The sequence below is a fragment of the Protomyctophum parallelum genome (assembly GCF_964188405.1).
Source record: "Protomyctophum parallelum genome assembly, chromosome: 4".
NCBI lineage: Eukaryota > Metazoa > Chordata > Actinopteri > Myctophiformes > Myctophidae > Protomyctophum > Protomyctophum parallelum.
The window spans coordinates 27,877,591-27,896,030 of NC_139700.1; the positions used below are offsets into that span (position 1 = coordinate 27,877,591).

An 18,440-nucleotide genomic window follows, 5' to 3' on the forward strand; every position below is an offset into this window, starting at 1 on the left:
AATACAAAAACTAAAGTTTGACTGTCACAAAACAGTCATATCTAGGGACCTCAAAACCTACTCTAGTGAGGCCTTTAACCTTGAACTGGAGAGTCTGGATTGGTCCGATGTGCTCAGGAGCTCACTAGTCGAAGAAGCATGGCTTGGCTTTAAAACCAAATTTACATCAGTACTAAACATCATGGCTCCTTTGAGAACCGTCAGGGTCAAAACCCGCTCGGAGCCATGGATGAATTCGGACATACTGACTGCAATGAAAGCCAGAGACAACAAATGCTCTGAACTTCTTAAATGCAAGTCCAAACTAGCCAAGTGCAAGCGCTTCGACAGTGATCTCCAAACCAAACTGTGCAACCTAAAAGCCCAGTGTAACAAGCTAAGAAACGGTGTAATTGCCATGACCAAATCAGCCAAATGTAACTTTATCAATGATAAAGCTGAGGAAATCAAAAACAATCCTCGGGAGCTATGGAAGTTACTAAACAACCAACTAGGCTGTGGTCGGAAACTAAAAACCAGGTTTACTAACATAAACATCAAATCGAATAACACCCTCATCACTGACAAACTCGATGTAGCCAACCACTTGAACATCTTCTTTACAAACATTGCAACAAAGCTGGTTAGCAAACTGCCCTCCCACTCTGGGCGTTTTGGTGTAGAGCACATCACAGCCTTCTACAAAAACCTTGGTGTTTGTAAAGATGATTTTAAAATGGCAATGGTAACAACCGAGGAGGTACTTAAAAAACTGAGTGCCCTCCAACCCCACAAGGCCACTGGCCATGACAATATTCCCTCCAAATTTCTCAGAGACTCAGCCTTTTCCATAGCTCCAGTCATCACCCACATAGTTAACCTCTCCATCAAACAGGGACAGGTCCCCCAAGATTTTAAACTGGCCAAAGTAACCCCCTTGTACAAAAAAGGGAGTAAATTAGAACCCGGCAACTACCGCCCTATTTCTATTCTAAGCTCCATCTCGAAAGTGATGGAAAAAATAGTCTATGAACAGGTTGAAAAGTATCTTGCCACTAATAAATTGCTGTACGAGTTCCAATCTGGTTTCAGAACATCCCACTCCACTGACACATGCCTCCTCTATTTGAGCGACCACATCAAACACGAGGTGGATGCTGGAAAATACTGCGGCATGGTCATGCTGGACCTCCAAAAGGCTTTTGACACCGTGAACCACTCCATACTGGTTAACAAGCTTAAATCTATTGGTTTTGATAGCACATCAGTGAGCTGGATGCAATCCTACCTGGAGGGGAGAGAACAGATGGTGGAGGTGAACGGAACACTGTCCCCTCCCCTCCCAGTGAGCTGTGGCGTCCCACAAGGAAGCATACTAGGGCCTTTACTGTTCCTAATTTATGTTAACGACATGACTTCAGCTTGTGACTGCAACTTGTTCCTGTTCGCAGATGACTCAGCACTGCTGGTCTCGGACAGGAACAAACTGCAGGTTGAAAAGACCCTCAGCTCTGAACTCGGTAGAATCTGCACCTGGCTCGCTGATAACAAACTATCCTTACACCTGGGAAAAACTGAATCCATCCTCTTCGGATCAAATAGTAAACTCAGCAAGGCAGATGGCTTCTTGGTTAGAGTGGGTGACAATATTATCACACGAAAAGATCAAATTACCTACCTAGGTTCCATCCTGGAGGCCAATCTTTCCGGTGATAAAATGGCCACCAACGTAATCAAAAAAGTCAATCAAAGAACAAGATTCCTTTACAGGATCTCCTCACTGGTCAGCAAAAACACCTTGAAGACCTTAACAGGAGCCCTCGTACAAGGTTTCTTTGACTATGCATCCACCTCTTGGTACCACAGCACCTCAAAGGCCCTTAAAACAAGGCTCCAGACCTCTCAAAACAAACTGGTCAGGCTCCTACTTGGCCTCACCCCCCGAACCCACCTCACCCCTGCCCACTTTGACAGGCTGGGATGGCTTAGGGTCGACGACAGAGTACAGCATCTTGCAATGGGTCTGGTCCACAAGATTCGATACACCACCAAGATACCCATGTACCTGTCTAAATACTTCCTTAATGTAAACGAAGTCCACACCCACAACACCAGAGGGAGTGCAACAAACCATGTACAACCCAGATTCGGCACAAACAAGGGACTAAATTCTTTTCGCTCCTATGCCACCAAAATGTGGAACGCCCTACCAACAGTCATTAAGACATGTGAATCCCTTGACTCCTTCAAAACCGCTCTCAAAGGGCACCTACGGATGGCTGCAATTCGAAACTGGCCTCTGTAAAATCTGAATCCCCCCCCACCCCATTTTCCCTCACTGTATATTGTATCTTTTCCCTTTTTTGCTTCCCATATGATGAATTCCTGTTCTGTTCTTTACCTACAGAGAAATGTCTATTTGTATGTCTCTAAATGTTTGTATGTCTTTAAATGTTTTGATGAATTGAACAATGTGGACCCTGTTGTAAACAAGTGTAATGCTTAATTGGGTCGTCCACTCACAGTTGACAGTCTTTGTATTGAGTTTGTGCTTAAAATGTACTGTAAATTCTACAAACTGTTAATAAAGATTTCAATCAATCAATCAAACCACAATGTTCAATTCATCAAAACATTTAGAGACATACAAACATTTAGAGACATACAAATATGTAATAGACATACAAATAGACATTCAGATTTTACAGAGGCCAGTTTCGAATTGCAGCCATCCGTAGATGCCCTTTGAGAGCGGTTTTGAAGGAGTCAAGGGATTCACATGTCTTAATGACTGTTGGTAGGGCGTTCCACATTTTGGTGGCATAGGAGCGAAAATAATGTAGTCCCTTGTTTGTGCCGAATCTGGGTTGTACATGGTTTGTTGCACTCCCTCTGGTGTTGTGGGTGTGGACTTCGTTTACATTAAGGAAGTATTTAGACAGGTACATGGGTATCTTGGTGGTGTATCGAATCTTGTGGACCAGACCCATTGCAAGATGCTGTACTCGAAATGAAAGCCTGGGTATAGTCGCACAGTAGCAGGGAAAAAACTGTTAGAGAAGCGTGTTGTGTGTGTGGTGTCTCAGGTTGTGTCCTGAGTCCCTCCACACGAACAGAGAGCAGGATGGTGTGGATCCTATGCTCTGTGTTCTCCTCCTACAGCGCTGTGTCTGTGTGTAGATTTAATCCAATAATTCTCTCTGCACTTTTGACAACTCATTGCAGCGATTTCCTCTCAGCTTGGGTAGTGTTTCCAAACCACACAGCAACAGTGTTTTCCTTCCAGCCCAGATGTTTTGACACATGAAGGCCAAGGAACTTGAAGCTGTCTGCCTGCTCCAGCTCTGTCCCCTTGATGGTGTGAGGTCCCTTCCTAAAGTCCAGAATTACTTCCTTTGTTTTGTCCACGTTGAGGACAAGGTCATTCTCCTCTCCGTAGCTGATGATGTTGTTCACATGTTCCCTGTACGCTGACTCGTTTCCACCCTTAATAAGGCCCAGGATGGTCGTGTCATCGGCATACTTTATTATGATGTTACTCTTCTGGGTGGAAACGCAGTCATGCAGAGAGTAAAGTCTAGGACTTAGGCAGCAGCCCTGAGGTGTTCCAGTACTAACTGTGAGCTCGGCTGAGGTCTTACTTCCCATCCTAACCACTTGTGGCCTGTTTATTAGGAAGTCCAATATCCAGTTGCAGGTGCAAGGTTTGCCAATTTCACAGTTAGCTTCATAGGCCATATTGTGTTAAAAGCCGAGCTGTAATCCAGAAAGAGCATGCGTGCATATGTCTTGCTTTTGTCCAGGTGTTCCAGTGTGGATTGAAGTGCCAGTGCCACTACGTCATCCACAAACCTTTTGCGGTAGGCAAACTGTAGGGGGTCCAGTGCCTCAGTGATAGCAGAGTTCATGGACTGTAGAACCAGCTTTTCCATGCACTTCATAATTGCCACTGAGGTCAGTGCCACTGGTCTAAAATCATTCATTGTGACTGTGTTGGCTTTTTTTGGGACTGGTATTATGACAGAAGACCGGGGGACAACTTCCTGTGCAAGGGAGGTGTTAAAGATGTCTGTATACACCTCCGCCAGCTGCTCAGCACAGGCCTTCAGGACTCTTGGTGATACTCCGTTAGGACCTGCTGCTTTTCTCACTGATGTATCAGTATCAGTGATGTATCCTGGTCCTCGGTCAACTGGGTTTCGGGTCTACCGATAATATATATTTCAAAGTAATCTTGTAAAAACAAAGTGATGATGCAAATCTTAATTATCATGGAATTGGGAAAAAAATATATATATTAGTAGTTTGGGATCTCCTGGCCTAATGAATACCGTAACCCAAAAAATAACAAGTGGTTAAAAAAGTAGGCCAACTTTCAGTTAGTGTCCTACAAAAAAGTAGTGAAAATAGAAGATCTACATCTACAGGTACAAGCTCACGGCGCGGAGTGACACGTTGTGAGCTTGTAGATCAGCTATTTTCACAACTTTGTCTCTATATTCTTTTCAATATAGGCCTATATATTTATTTTTCAATGATATTTTGTCTATATGTCCATATTTGTAATATGGACATACAAGGTTTCCTCCTGATAGCAACGTTATATCTTTTGGTTGCTGTAAAATATATAAATATATAGACTAAATAAAATATTCTCATCTACATATCCACAAACAACTGAAAGAAAGCACACTCACAAACATGCAGAAGAGATTTATATTAGATTTACACCCGTTATAAAAAGAGAAATACAACCATACTAATAAGCACACATTGTTCTGCATTGTCAAAAGTACTCAGTGGAAATTAAACTACCGTATGCATACAAATGGACCAAAAAACAACAATAAAACACTGGAAGACAAATGTACCCAGTACCACTCATAGTCATGCCACAAAATATGCTTCCTTAAAGGTGATAAGTCTATACGTACTGTAATATTAGTGGATAAAAGATGATATAAACTTTAAAGGACCACTTTTCAACCTATCTTCATATAATTGGTCCTCACTAATGTTCATTATAAAATAATAATATATATACACCGGTATCTACTCAGTCTGTCTCTCATAGGAGGGCTGTGGGCAGTTCAGAAACCCGTCCACCAGTGACATCATCGTTAGGCAGAATGACTTTTATTATCGTGAGAACGATGGCTTCCATTTTCGCATTGCAACTTTTCAGGAATAGTCCAATAGAAAGCCTGCAGTTTCTATTAGCTTGGATTCCCCCATCGATAATGTCACTCGTGGACAGGTTTCTGAACTGGTTCCTATGAGACAGACTGAGTAGAAAAACATTTGTAGCATTTTATCATGAACATTAGTGAGGACCAATTATATTAAGGCAGGTTGAAAAGGATTTTTTCTTTATGGGAAAGCAAGGTAATATTGCATGTGTGTTCTTATCATGTCGACTAATACTGCTACAAAAGGAGGATTTGAACAGTTGCACACACAATTTGGCAAAGGAAGCTATTTTTGTATTCTTCAAGGTCTGAGTTCTCTTTTTTTATGCCTGGGCATGCCAGGGTGGTGGACACAGTAAACCCCCTAGGGGGCGTTCGCGCACCACAGTTTGGGAACCACTGCCCTATAGAGTCAAAAATATATACTCTGTCAAACATGTACAGTACTTGAGTTACTGGATTACCGGTACTTGCATTTAGAAATAACTAAGTATTCAAATATAACGTTTTTATTTGAAAAATAGCATACTTAATTATTCAAAATAACAGATTACAAAGTAGATTTTCTTATTATCAAAGCATTGCTGAAATGTAGACACTTGGACATTTAAAAAAGAAAAAGATTTGCCTCACTATTAAGTAGTTGGTTAATAATGTACCTGTCCCTTCCTAGGAGTAGTGGAGGTTAAGTACAACCTTAACCGTTTTAATTGTGGGACCCTGTCTAATTAAGTATTGTTGAGAAAAGTGCCACTGGAAAAAGCAAGCACACATCATACACTTCCAGCCACAACTAACTAACTACAACCCATTACATACACACTTGCGCTCGTGTCATTAAGGTCAAACCTACCACAAAAAGACAGGGTACATTCAGACCAGCTATCGCTTGCTATTGCTAACAACTTACTCATGTTTTGAGTATGACAAAAATAGGATATTTCTTTGGGTGGTAAATAGTTTTACAGGGAGTGAAATCTAGTTTGAATCGAAACACGTACCTTGTTATGCTTTGAGTACAGAACGGTTAACGACTTCAGATTAGTAAAACTAGTACAAACTTCTACCTACTGTATGGATATGAAAATGCTACAAATATGAAAATAGACACACAAATCATCCTTAAAATGGCTAGTTTGACCACTTGACCTCCAAAGCCCCCTCTATTCTGGGGAAAACCTTTGCCAAAAGTTTTATTTTCGGTGAAGGGATTTGATGTAAACAAGAGCGTACCAAATACAGTTGCAACTCAAGTCTGTTTTACTAAGTATAGAGGCATTAAAATGGCATCGTCACATGTTGCTATTGCACATTGAGAACACCATTGTCTTGACTGTTTGAGAATATACTTCATAACAAAGCACTTTAAGAAACGGTTTATTTCTTTTTCACAGAATAACACTAAAGCACTTGTAACAGTGCCAAAAAAGTAAAAAAAAAAAAAAAAAAAAACATCTGTAGGCCTAGTGCAACAGAGAACAAAACTGAAAATGTTCAGGAGAACTGCAAGGCAGACAGAAGCAAGCCTATAGACGTTGTCAGTGGGACTTTGTTGCTAGTGAACATATTTGACAGTTTATTGTCAGCTGTTGATATTCACATTTACTGCAACGGAAAATAAACTTGGACCCATTTAGAATGTTTATAAATGAATGTATAAACTGGTTCTTAACGTCAGGTACGGGGTACCATCAGGGGTCCAAAATGGACCGTTATGGGTCTATAACTTGGAGTGTAAAAATGGAACCCGATGGACCCATAATAACCATTTGTTTACATCATATCATCATTGACTGATTCACATTAGGGCCAGAGATTAAAAGAATAATTATCCAATGGGGCTCAAAAGGTTTAGAACGGTATACTAAACTATACTTTATCCCCAATCTACACTGTAAAATCTTCAATGTTCAACTCAAGAGTATACAATGGTTTCACTTGTACACTCCCGAGTTACAGCCCTGTAAGGCTCCATTTGGATCACTAGTGGTCTCCAGATGTTGAGAAACTGTGAAATAGACCTTTAATCATCCAAGAGGGGAAACTCAGGTGTCAAAGAGGCATGAAGAGGTCTATTAATGCCAGTCTGTCCATCTTCCGAGTCTCTCCACTGTGATCAAACTCTTGACTAGCCTCAGTATTTTCGCTCGTGTTTGGCTCAAACAATGAAAGCCTGGGGGAACGTGACACATTTCCTGGTCTAGGAGAGTAGGAGGGGGAGTGAACTACAGTGCAGAGGGGCGTCGCTTTCCTCCGCTGATTTCTACCAGGGAGGGGAGGGGAGGGGCGGAGGGGGGCTCTGATCTGTGAACCAATATTCTTCAGTGGTTGCTCCAAGCGCTACCCGCCCCTCTAGACCAGAAAGCACGCTGGCTAGGCCAGGCTAACTCTTGACAGACTAATCAAGATTTTTTGTATTTTGGCTTATTTGTATGCTAAGAAACATCCTAACAATCTAGCTAGCTTATTCACCATTGAATGAGTACAGAGACCACTTTACTCTTTATCGAATGTAATCGAGCTGATTAGGAAATTGGATGGAAATCCAAGGAGTAAGTAGGGTCGTCTCAACCCTCTGGAGCACATTTTGTTTTCCAACTCGTAAAAAACATAGCTATTTATTAAAATATATCTATCTATCTTTGTGTGTGTGTGTGTGTGTGTGTGTGTGTCTGTGCGCATGTTGTCTGTCTGTCTTGTGTATTTGTGTGGATATGAGAAAATAATTGACATCTGTAAACTTCTCTTTCACTCTGTGCAAATGATTTAAGGGGTAGCGGGGTGAGAAATGGGGGGGAAGAAATGCAGCAGGTTAAATTTGGCAGCGCAACAGTTGATAGGGTGGATAGGGAGTTCTCGCTATCTCTCTGCCAGGGATGTATTTCCCCACTGACCACGGTTTTCTATGTCTACTGATATCCAAACTGTAATAAGAATAAATATAATTTTGCTACTCAACGGAAATAAATGGCAGTTGTGTTGGTGGTCAGTATAACATCATAATTAAATGTTATGGCCAAAAAGTAGATTTTACACAAAAGGTGTGGATGTGAGAGGCATCCCACCACGAACAAATTGCTTTCAACACAACAAAATCGCCATTGTTTCTGGGAGTAGCGAATTTATACTACAGATAAGATGTCGATAGCGGGGTCAAAGCAAAAATACAGTCGTTAGAGAGAACTCTTCAACGCTATGGACGAGAGCTAGCTGGGTACAGTTTAACTAGTTGGATATTCTTGTTTTTCTTATTCTTTTGCCTAGCTCTGAAGGAGGACGGGGTCCTCCAGCTCGTGGAAGCCGGGCACCGAGCTGCTCTGGCTCTCGCCGGAGTCGGAGTCGTCAAAGGGCATTTCGGGCAGCTCGGCGAACCCCCACGCCACCTGGTCGTCCTCCAAGTCGGAGCGTGGCAGCGGTGGTTGCACGGGCACGTCACTGTAGTCCTCCTCCTCCTCGTTGGAGCGGAAGTCCTGCGGGATGTAGAGCATCTCGGGGTAGTTGCGCGACACCAGGTCGCCGGTGGTGGCTGCCGACACCTTGCGGAAGGCCACCAGGTGCATGTGGGAGAACTTCACGTACTTGTAGCGCTTGAAGCCCAACGACTCCACTGCCACGCGCCAGCTCCGCATCATGAGCGCATGGCGGTTCTGGTGGGAGGAGTCGGGCGTGATGATGAGCAGCAGGCCGTGCAGCGCCAGCAGCTCATGGGCCTTCTTGCAGCAGATCCAGCGCTGGTAGGGCGAGGGGAAGTAGGACAGCAGCAGGGAGAAGACCACCACGTGGAAGAGCTGTGCAGGCAGAGTGTCGATGGGGCTGTGCAGGTGGCGGAGGAAGGCCTCCACCGCATCATCCGCCAGCTGGACGGGCTGCTGCAGCTGGAGGTTGAGGAAGTCACATTTGTACACGCTCTGGTGGGGGTGGGGGGGGGGTGACAGGAAACACACATTAAACTCAGCTACTGTTGTGATTTCTCCTGGGGGACCATATGCCTTTCCCTAACTTTAAACCCAACATTAATCTAACAAAAACTATGCCTAAACCAGAGATCATCACCATACTAGCTTGTGGTGGATATTTTGATCAAAATATTGTTTTTGCCACGGACATAAAAGATGAGTGGACAATATTACCATAAATGCATAAAGAGTGTTGAATGACCCTGAATGACAAACAGGTCTGTAAATGTGAGAGTGTACAAATGGAACCAAATGGACCCGTAAGGGGGTCCTTTAATCAAAAAATTCCCATGGACCAAGACCAAGTCTTAGCATAACCTCGGGGGGTGTAATAGCAGATCTACAAGCTCACATGCTGTAGATCTGCTATTTTCGCTGCTCACCAAAGATGAAGTATATGGGGCTGAATTAGTTAACACGTTTGAAATTGAAAAACAAAAGTGTGAGTGTGTGTGAGAATGGATGAATATTTAATTTTCGTGTCTGGACAATTTCTTGACCCATCCCACATGGGATTATAAGACACAGCAACAAAGACATTCAGTGAGTGAGTGTGTGTGTACATGTGTGGTGGGTCTCATCTCGTGTAAAAGGTAAGGGGGGCTGCAAGAAAAAAATGAGTAATATTCACAGAGAAACAACACGGACACTTGCCGTATCAAACAATTTAAAACTACCGTATCTTCATATAATTGGTCCTCGCTAGTGCAGGGGGGCCAACACTGATATTTGGACAAATTGCTACCACCTAAGGTGACTGTAAAATGTTTGCATTTTTGTATTATGTACCGGTAGTATGTTTTGATATGATAACTATTCCAATTCAGTAGCTTAATGCCAGTTATCACCAGTTATGTGTGACCATACCATTAACATCCTATATAAGGCAACATTTTCCAAATTTCATTATGCTTTAAGTAGCATGTGACATGTCAAACTATGTGTTTTTTATGATTATGCATCCACTCCAAGCATTAGTTTTACACGAAAAACACTTATTGGGCAAAGAAAAAGGCTATGGCCTAATTTAGGCCAAGGAGTTTGGCCTAAACAGTTAGTTCATAGCCCACTAATGAGATGCAGAGTGAGTAGACAGACATAGTGCCATCTCATAAGTCATAATGAGCATTAGTGAGGACCAATTAATATGAAGATACAGTTGAAAATGGGTAAACTGTGAAGTGCACCTTATGATAAAGAAGAAATGGCTGAATTAATGTTGGATACCTCAACTGCAGGCACTATGTCAATGCCAACGGTAAGGAACTCATCAAACTTCAAGAAGGGGTTGAAGCAGCTTCCCACGTCAAGCAGGCGCATTTTCCCAGGCTGGGATATAGAACTGCAACACAAAGCAGCACAAGATGATCTCAGAATTAGGGCTGGAACTATACATTACCTTCTATGGAAACAAATCCAGAACCTGTGAAATATGTTAACTCATGGCACAGCTAGTAGGGCTGTCACGAGTATGTTGATTGAATTTAATTGAATTGTGTTCTTGGCATTGAACACCGTAACATAACAAAAACTATTTCTGTATGGCTTTTAGGTTTGAAGTTGCACAGGTCAGATATGACAAATAATATAAATATACAAAGAAATTACTGACATATTTAATAACTTTATACTTTTAAGAAAACATGAATAGTGGAAATAGCCGATCTACAAGCCAACAACGCGTCGCATTGCAATTAGGTGATTATGTAATAATTGTGACAGGCCTAGGCACAGCACAGTTCACTTTTAAAGTCTTTTGAAATAAATGTTGAATAGCTCTATATTCTGAGAGTTTGTTCAGTAACAACAAAGTCCCGCAGTCTCTTCACATAGCAAGCCGGCGGTTGGTTGATTTCCGGTTCATCATAACGTGTACGCCTCGTCACAATGTCCGCGTCAAAAGCGGATTTTCATAATAACCATCTAACAACGGCGAATTAAACACATAAAACAAATAGCGGGTTTAGCGTGGAAAGACAATGGGATAAACGTCGTGGTGAGGTGACCACCGGAGCTGAAATAACGTTGAGCGGTGGTGAGTAAAAACAGAGAGAAGGGCTGGGGCGGTGGAGGTGGTTTGCTCTTCACCGCGGCTCGAGATGTCATGTTGTAGTCCGGTGGTCACCTCACCATCCAGACTATGAATGAGCCTTAAGTGTTCACGCAGTAATACTGAACAGCAACAACAAAACAAAACACAGAATATCTTGGGTCAGAGTGAGCCTCTAGCAGTTATTTACCTAGGGATGGTGCTGTGTTGCTCGACGCTCAAAGATGCTGTGGCCAAACCCATGGCAAGCTTGGCACTTTTCTCATCCTTCTCCAACATTCTTTTCATCCCGCCGTCCAAGAAATATTCCTGACAAACACTGTGGAAGAAGAATCAAAACATATTTCTCACACCTCGCCGTTACATTGACATCAACATGTTAAAAAGTGATGCTGAGTACTAGGGACGCCAGGTTGAAAAGTGGTTAAAAGAGTATGGACAACAACATGGAAATTATGATTTCATTCAGTTGATTTTATACTGATTAATGGAAAAGACCTAGTCTAACGATTATGCTAAATAATTGTGGTGATTATGTAATAACAGGCATACCGGTATGTGTGATTAAGAATGCACTACCACTGAAATTGCAGTACATGACAAAGTCTCTTCCTTTGAAGTGAGTCATACCTGCGACACCATTCAATGCGTCCCTCTCCTTCACATTTTTTGGTCCAGTGGCTGTCGGCTAGATTCTTCATGGCCAGGGCATACTCACTAAGTGTCTGCTCATCCTCGCAATGCTCCCGCCAGATCTTGTCAAAATCACCCACTATGGAAAACAATAACATTATGAAATGAACACACACAATTATAGTATACAGCAAGACAACACCTACTTGCTAATCGTGGTCACAGGACATCCAATTTAGTGTAGAAGAATTTAAAGTGCTCCTCCTGGTAATCAGCTAAAAAAGCAAAAAGGCTACTGATGTCTCTGCACTACTTCAAAATTGTGTCAGTGACAATGCATCATCTGGCAGCAAGAGAAGTCCAATAATTTCCGCTCTTTGCCATTTCATGTTAGCAGAAATATCCACAAAGAAAATTCCCTTCACCACCACATCTTGCTAGTTTGTTGTTGAGCCTCTGAGTTGCAAATAAAGGCGTACATGCTGATAAGGGAGAAATCCCATGACCACAAGGAAAACAGCTATATCAGATTTGCACAAAAACAAAACGGGGTGGGAGTAAACAGCACAGTGCCTGGTCCGAGCATGACTGCTGGGATACAATGCCAAGCCTACAAGATCATGCTTTACTTATTAACCAATCATGAGGCCCTGTCAAAGGGACCGCGATCTTGTCTACATTCACAGTACATCACATTCAACATTACCTGTTGTAAGCTACTGTATCAAAGCGATGGATAAAAAAATAAATTAAGTACTGCACTATGGGTTTCTTCAGCATGGAAATATTTTGCTTTATGTTTTTGCATTTCTGTTGGGTCATATGAAATGAAAATGAACCAGTCTGTGAATGCTCTTTAAAGGGGTGCGGCATGAAAACAACAACAAAGAACAACTAGCATCCAGTCCAGAACACCTAAATGATGCCATTATGGTCATGGTGGCACGCTGAAGACAGAGGCGGCATTAATTATGTCCAATTAACCAAACAACTAGTAATAGTTCTGTGGGCTTTCATGCATATCCCATCTACACGGGCAGTCACAATTAGGACATTTCCGTAGTTCTGCACACACAAGCAGTTCAGAATCTTTTAATGCTCTTTACGGAGCTATGTGTGTGTGTGTGGGTGGGTGGCTGGCTGGGTGGGTCTGAGCATGAAAACAGCATGGTTGTTTTTCACCACCTGTGCGCAACCCAACACACACGCACATATTAACTGTGGTGATTTTGGGTGTGCCAGTACAGTGACAGTACAGTACAGTACAGTACAGTACAGTACAGTACAGTACAGTACAGGGACCCCCACATGGTAATGCTGTAATTTCTCAACCGTTTCGGACGCGGGGCGGCTCGCCGGAATCGTGCCGGCACCCTGGGTGTGTTCCTGTGGGTCTGGAGCTACCCCCCCCCCCTACCTATGTTGCTATTATAGATCATTGCTGTCAGGCAGAACGTTGGAAACACCGTATCTCCATATTTTAATGACCTATTTGATCATACAACAGTCATGCAAAATCATCAAAAATAGCAGATCCATGAGCTCGAAACACGCAGCAAATCAACAGGTTTTGAGTTTGTAGACTTTTGCTACTTTTGAATTTGAATCCTGAAATGTAACTGTTGTTGACATATGAGTTTTCCACACGACAGACAATTTATAGTTTTATACTAGCTCAAATCTAAAATGACAGATGCTTTCCTGGATTTAATGGGTTAATAATTTAGAACCCGTCTGGTTTGACACAACTGGTTGACAAGTGGCACTGCCTGTACATTTCTATTCTCAATCTATTTGCCTGACCTGGTGAGAGCAGGAGTGGACCTGGTGAGACGTAGCAGGGGCCCGGACAGGTGTCAACCCACAGAGCCTATAGTCCCAGTCCCGGCAGAGTAGTTCAGGAGGAACGGATTGTGTGGCCCTGGTTTTTCCCTAATGGGACTTATCGAGGGTAGCTACTGGGACGTAAGTCGGGACTTGATCACTCCCGGCTGGGTCACCTGAGTGAGGGGTATGATGTTGCGAGACCCGAAACCCCGATGACCTTGGGATACATCACTGAGGATACGTCCCAGGTGCATCCATTTATGTATGTATTTTGTTATATTTCTTCTATTTATAGTGACTCATAGGAATAGACTAAGTGACAACCAGGAATAGTTTGGTGACCACCGGAGAGACGGGTGGCAGGCGGAAATTAGACGGCACCCGGGAGCAGTATGGGTTAGCGCCCCAGCCTGTGTCTTCCGTGAGGAAGAAGCCCAACAAACCCACGGTGAGGCCTTTAGGAGGGCCATGCAAGCCTCAAGCGGAGCCTGCGACACCACCAAGGGCAAGGTGGAGCCTGCGGAACCGTTGCGGCTTGAGAATCCACCATTCCTGAATGAAGTGCCTGGTGCTGGGAGTCTGGTGCAACGCACAGGGCCTGACCTGGTGAGAGCAGGAGTGGACCTGGTGAGACGTAGGAGGGGCCCGGACAGGTGTCAACCCACAGAGCCTAGTCCTTCCATGTGCCAGAATGGTACCTCCCAGTCCCGGCAGAGTAGTTCAGGAGGAACGGATTGTGTGGCCCTGGTTTTTCCCTAATGGGACTTATCGAGGGTAGCTACTGGGACGTAAGTCGGGACTTGATCACTCCCGGCTGGGTCACCTGAGTGAGGGGTATGATGTTGCGAGACCAGAAACCCCGATGACCTTGGGATACATCACTGAGGATACGTCCCAGGTGCATCCATTTATGTATGTATTTTGTTATAGTCCCCTCAGCAAGCCAAGCGCAGGCCATGGTCAATTAGCTGAGCTTAGTGGTAAAAATGTCAGCATTTGCGCAGGAGACCCGGACTCTGATCCAGGGTACAACATGAAAGTTACAGTGTGCAGCTTTAAGGTCTTGTCATTCTTCCTTATTAATATATGATCTAGGCATTTGGGGGAAATAAATAAATAAATACAGTAAAGTCTAAAAATAAGAGTTGGGTGATCCTCTACACAGGTAGCGTTACTAGCGTACATTACATTTGCCAAGTCTCTCAGCCAAAATGTCAATATGCATTGCATACTGTATGCATACATTGTCATCACCATCTCCATTAACAATGAACAAAAGACCACTCACTGTGTACAGTATCAGTGGTGGACAAACAAAGTACTCGACCCCAGTACTTACGTCATAGTATAGAGATACTCATAACTACTGTATTACTCAACACTGTCTCTGTCAAATTTGTACCTTAAGTTAAAGTAGAGGAGTATTTGCTTGCTTAGTTTACAAGCTTGTGGATGTGGATCTGCAATTTTCACTGTATTTTGAAATGGGGCATAAGTGGTTCATTCATATAGTGTACTTAAGTAAAGGAGAAATACTTCATTACTGTCTGCCACTGACATGTACAGTGAAGATACCAAAGGTGACAAAGGTGACCTACTTACAACTAACGTATAACTACTTTACAAGACCTGAAATTATAACATGCAACATGTCTGCTAAAGTATACAAACTGCTCACATTACATTAATCTGTTTCTTCTTCTTTTTTTTAAAAGAGGCTTATTTCTATTTGCCTTCTTCCATGTAAAGAGAAGCAGACACTGCCTTGGTATTTCAGTTCATATTCAGTATTCCAGGCCTACCTGAACTACACCATCCAATCATAGCCCTTAGTTTGTTTTCTTCCATTACAGTTGAGTCTCATTCACTAACCTGCTGAGGTCCAGGTGTGCATGATACAGCCTGTTTATACTGTATGAGCCTTCATGTGTTGCACTGGCTGCTGCTCTGCTGACTGCTGACCATGCATCCAATTTGATAAGGGCACAGGTCACCACCAGGATAATAGCGTTTGTGATATGATTCTTAGGAGTAATAATATGATAAATCAAACAGATGTGTTGAACACATGACTATTGACTATAGAGGTAGTGTATACCGAATTACGTGGTGTATGGATAAAATCTGTAAGGTCGCTTCTCGTCCTCCGGGTGTCTCACTGGTAGGTAAGAACATGAATTAGCCTGTTATAGCGCCACCATGAGGCTGATTTTAATTATTTTAAGTGGCATTTCTTCCTCAGCCTAGTGGGAATGTGTGTGTGTGCATATTTTCAGGGAAATCATACGCTATGTCCATGATTTGTGGCATTTTGTTCAAGACGGACCAATCCTGCAAACTTTGGAAGACAATCTTAGCCAATGGGGATGGAATATGGGGAAGTGGACAGGTCCGTGTTGATCACATGAGTATAGAGATAGTCACTGTATACCGATTTCCGTGATGTATCGATAAAATGTGTACGAGTAATGAAATGTGTTTAGCAAACATCGGCCTCATGGTGGCGGCGTGGCGCTATATATATCATCATCATACTATCATCATCATCCTATAATACTATCATCCTCATCATCATCATCATCATCATCATCATACTATAATTCTAACAATGTCTGAGTGTGTGTCTGTGTGTCTGTGTGTCAGAAACACTGCCGTAGCTCCTTACTGCCTGCACCAATCACTCCCACTTTTCACACAGGCATTGAACCTATGAATATGGAGTAGGGATGGGTCCGATTAATCGATTAATCGATTATCGTTGATAGGACCCGAAATCGATTATGAAAATTAATAATCGATAATCTTTTTTTTTTTTTTTTTTTTCGTTTTTCTTTTTTAAATGAAAATCTGTTGGAAAGGCAATATTGTCATCCAAACAGGACAGGGCTATAGGCCTACCAAAGTGTGCCTGGGATGTGTCTGTGTAGCTGCATGACTGAGAGGAGTGTGAGTGGAGATTGATTCCAATCAAGATACAGGTTTGGAGGATTTAGCAGGTGTTGGGAATTTACCTAATCAGGCCTAGGCTGGGGTTGCTATGGTGATCAATTGGATCAACAGTGGTCCAGGGACCACCAGTGGTCCTCATTTAAAAGATGGAGTTAGTAACCAAATGGACCCTTATTAACTCTCAAGAGTTACAATTATTATTAATCAACTACATCAGGGGTTCCCAAACTTTTTTGACTTAGGTACCCCTTGGGGGGAAGATTTTTTTTTATTTGTAGGGTTCATAAAAAAAAGAAAATTATTAAAAAAAAAAAAAAAAAGCCCCCCCCCCCCCCCCCCAAATTCGATTAATCGATTAATCGTTAATATTGAATTATACAAATCGATTTTCATTTTGGACACATTTACACATCCCTAATATGGAGGGCGTACCGAAGCCCTTTTTTCGATTTCACACATTAATGATTATTAATGAGGGGGGGGGGGGGGGGGCAAATATCTCACAACGGGTAAGGGCTAGTATACATAACAGGCCATTCTGAATAATTTGCGGCAGAGGTTCACTGTTGTGTGTGCAGAGTGTGTGTGGCCAGGCCAACTGTGCCGGAGATTAGCTGGTAACGGACGGACGAGGGACGGATGGACACACACACACACACACACACACACACACACACACACACACACACACACACACACACACACACACAGTGCAAAACATACTCTCTCCCCATGCCTTCGGCCTGGTGGAGACAATTATAGATTTTTACGTGTGGACAGTGGGCTGACCTCCACCCACAGTAACAGTTTTTGTATTGACTTGTGATTTCGTTGTGTACAAAGTCTACATACTGTGAAATAAAATTTTCAATCAATCACCGATACTGTTAACATAACTACATTTGTAAGGTAAATAATGGTCTGCCTCCATAGCTGTGGTTCTCGAAGTGGGGTCTGGGGACCATTTTTTACTTTGGCTATTCGAAAATAAATAGCCCATTTACAAGCTCAAAGTGGGTAGATCTGCTATTTTAGAAAAAGACAAATATTGAAAATCTATGAAGAAATTTGGAAAATGTTGGGGTCCTAGCCATCCTAGCCTTGCATCAAGACTATCATATATCTATACCGGTATGTATTTTAATTTATCGAGTCTGTCTTATATGCAAATGCCAACATCGATAAAATACATGATCTATTGATTGATTGATTGAAGTATTTATTAACAGTTTGCAGAATTACAGTACATTTCAAGCACAATTCAATACAAACGCTATATAACGCTATTTTCGTGCTTGGACAGACAGACCCAGGGATCCAGGGGGGGGGGTACAAAATGTACAAAGTAACTATACTAAAATAAACTTCAAATAATTGAAAATGTAATAATTGTAAAAGTAAACGTACTGAAAACTGGAAATAGTCCGTAAGAAATACCGGAAAAATGTACTTAAGTACAGTACTTGAGTAAATGTACTTATTACTTTACACCATTGATTATAGCTAACGTTAACTCTGGTTTCGTTTAGCCCCACAGCACAGCCAGCCAGTGAAAGGCCTGGGAAGAAGGGTTAGGGAAGGAGTCCGTCTGTTCCTCACCTTCTCTGTATTTCCTACGCAGTTTTCTGTGGACGTTTTTCACCACCCCCGATAGCTTGTCCTGCTCCTTCTTGCACGGCGGCGGTGGGTTCTGGTGGTGGTGGTGGTTCTGCTTGTTGGGAATGAGCACGTAGAAGAGCGGCTCCGGGCTGCTTGTTGTTTCTGTCTCCCCGGTCTCTACGTTATTCGTGGGGTCCATGGCACCGCGACGAGCCTGCCGCCTGGCCGCTGCTTGCTTCCCCTTTCCCCGCAGGCAGC

The 18,440-nt window shown here is 42.8% G+C and overlaps 1 protein-coding gene across 2 annotated transcripts; it reads right to left on the reverse strand.

Moving 5' to 3' along the window:
• Positions 1-4,677: 4,677 nt before the first annotated feature.
• Positions 4,678-18,440, reverse strand: samtor (S-adenosylmethionine sensor upstream of mTORC1). Of its 2 annotated transcripts, none has more exons than XM_083763445.1 (5): positions 18,183-18,440; positions 11,805-11,946; positions 11,365-11,493; positions 10,352-10,466; positions 4,678-9,043 (listed from the first exon to the last, which is right to left on the reverse strand). In XM_083763445.1, exons 1-5 carry the CDS (start codon positions 18,379-18,381, stop codon positions 8,429-8,431), a joined length of 1,200 nt encoding a protein of 399 aa, XP_083619571.1. In that variant the 5' UTR covers positions 18,382-18,440; the 3' UTR covers positions 4,678-8,428. The 2 variants fall into 2 exon arrangements, with proteins under 2 accessions (XP_083619571.1, XP_083619570.1); XM_083763444.1 differs by having other exon boundaries at positions 4,678-9,076.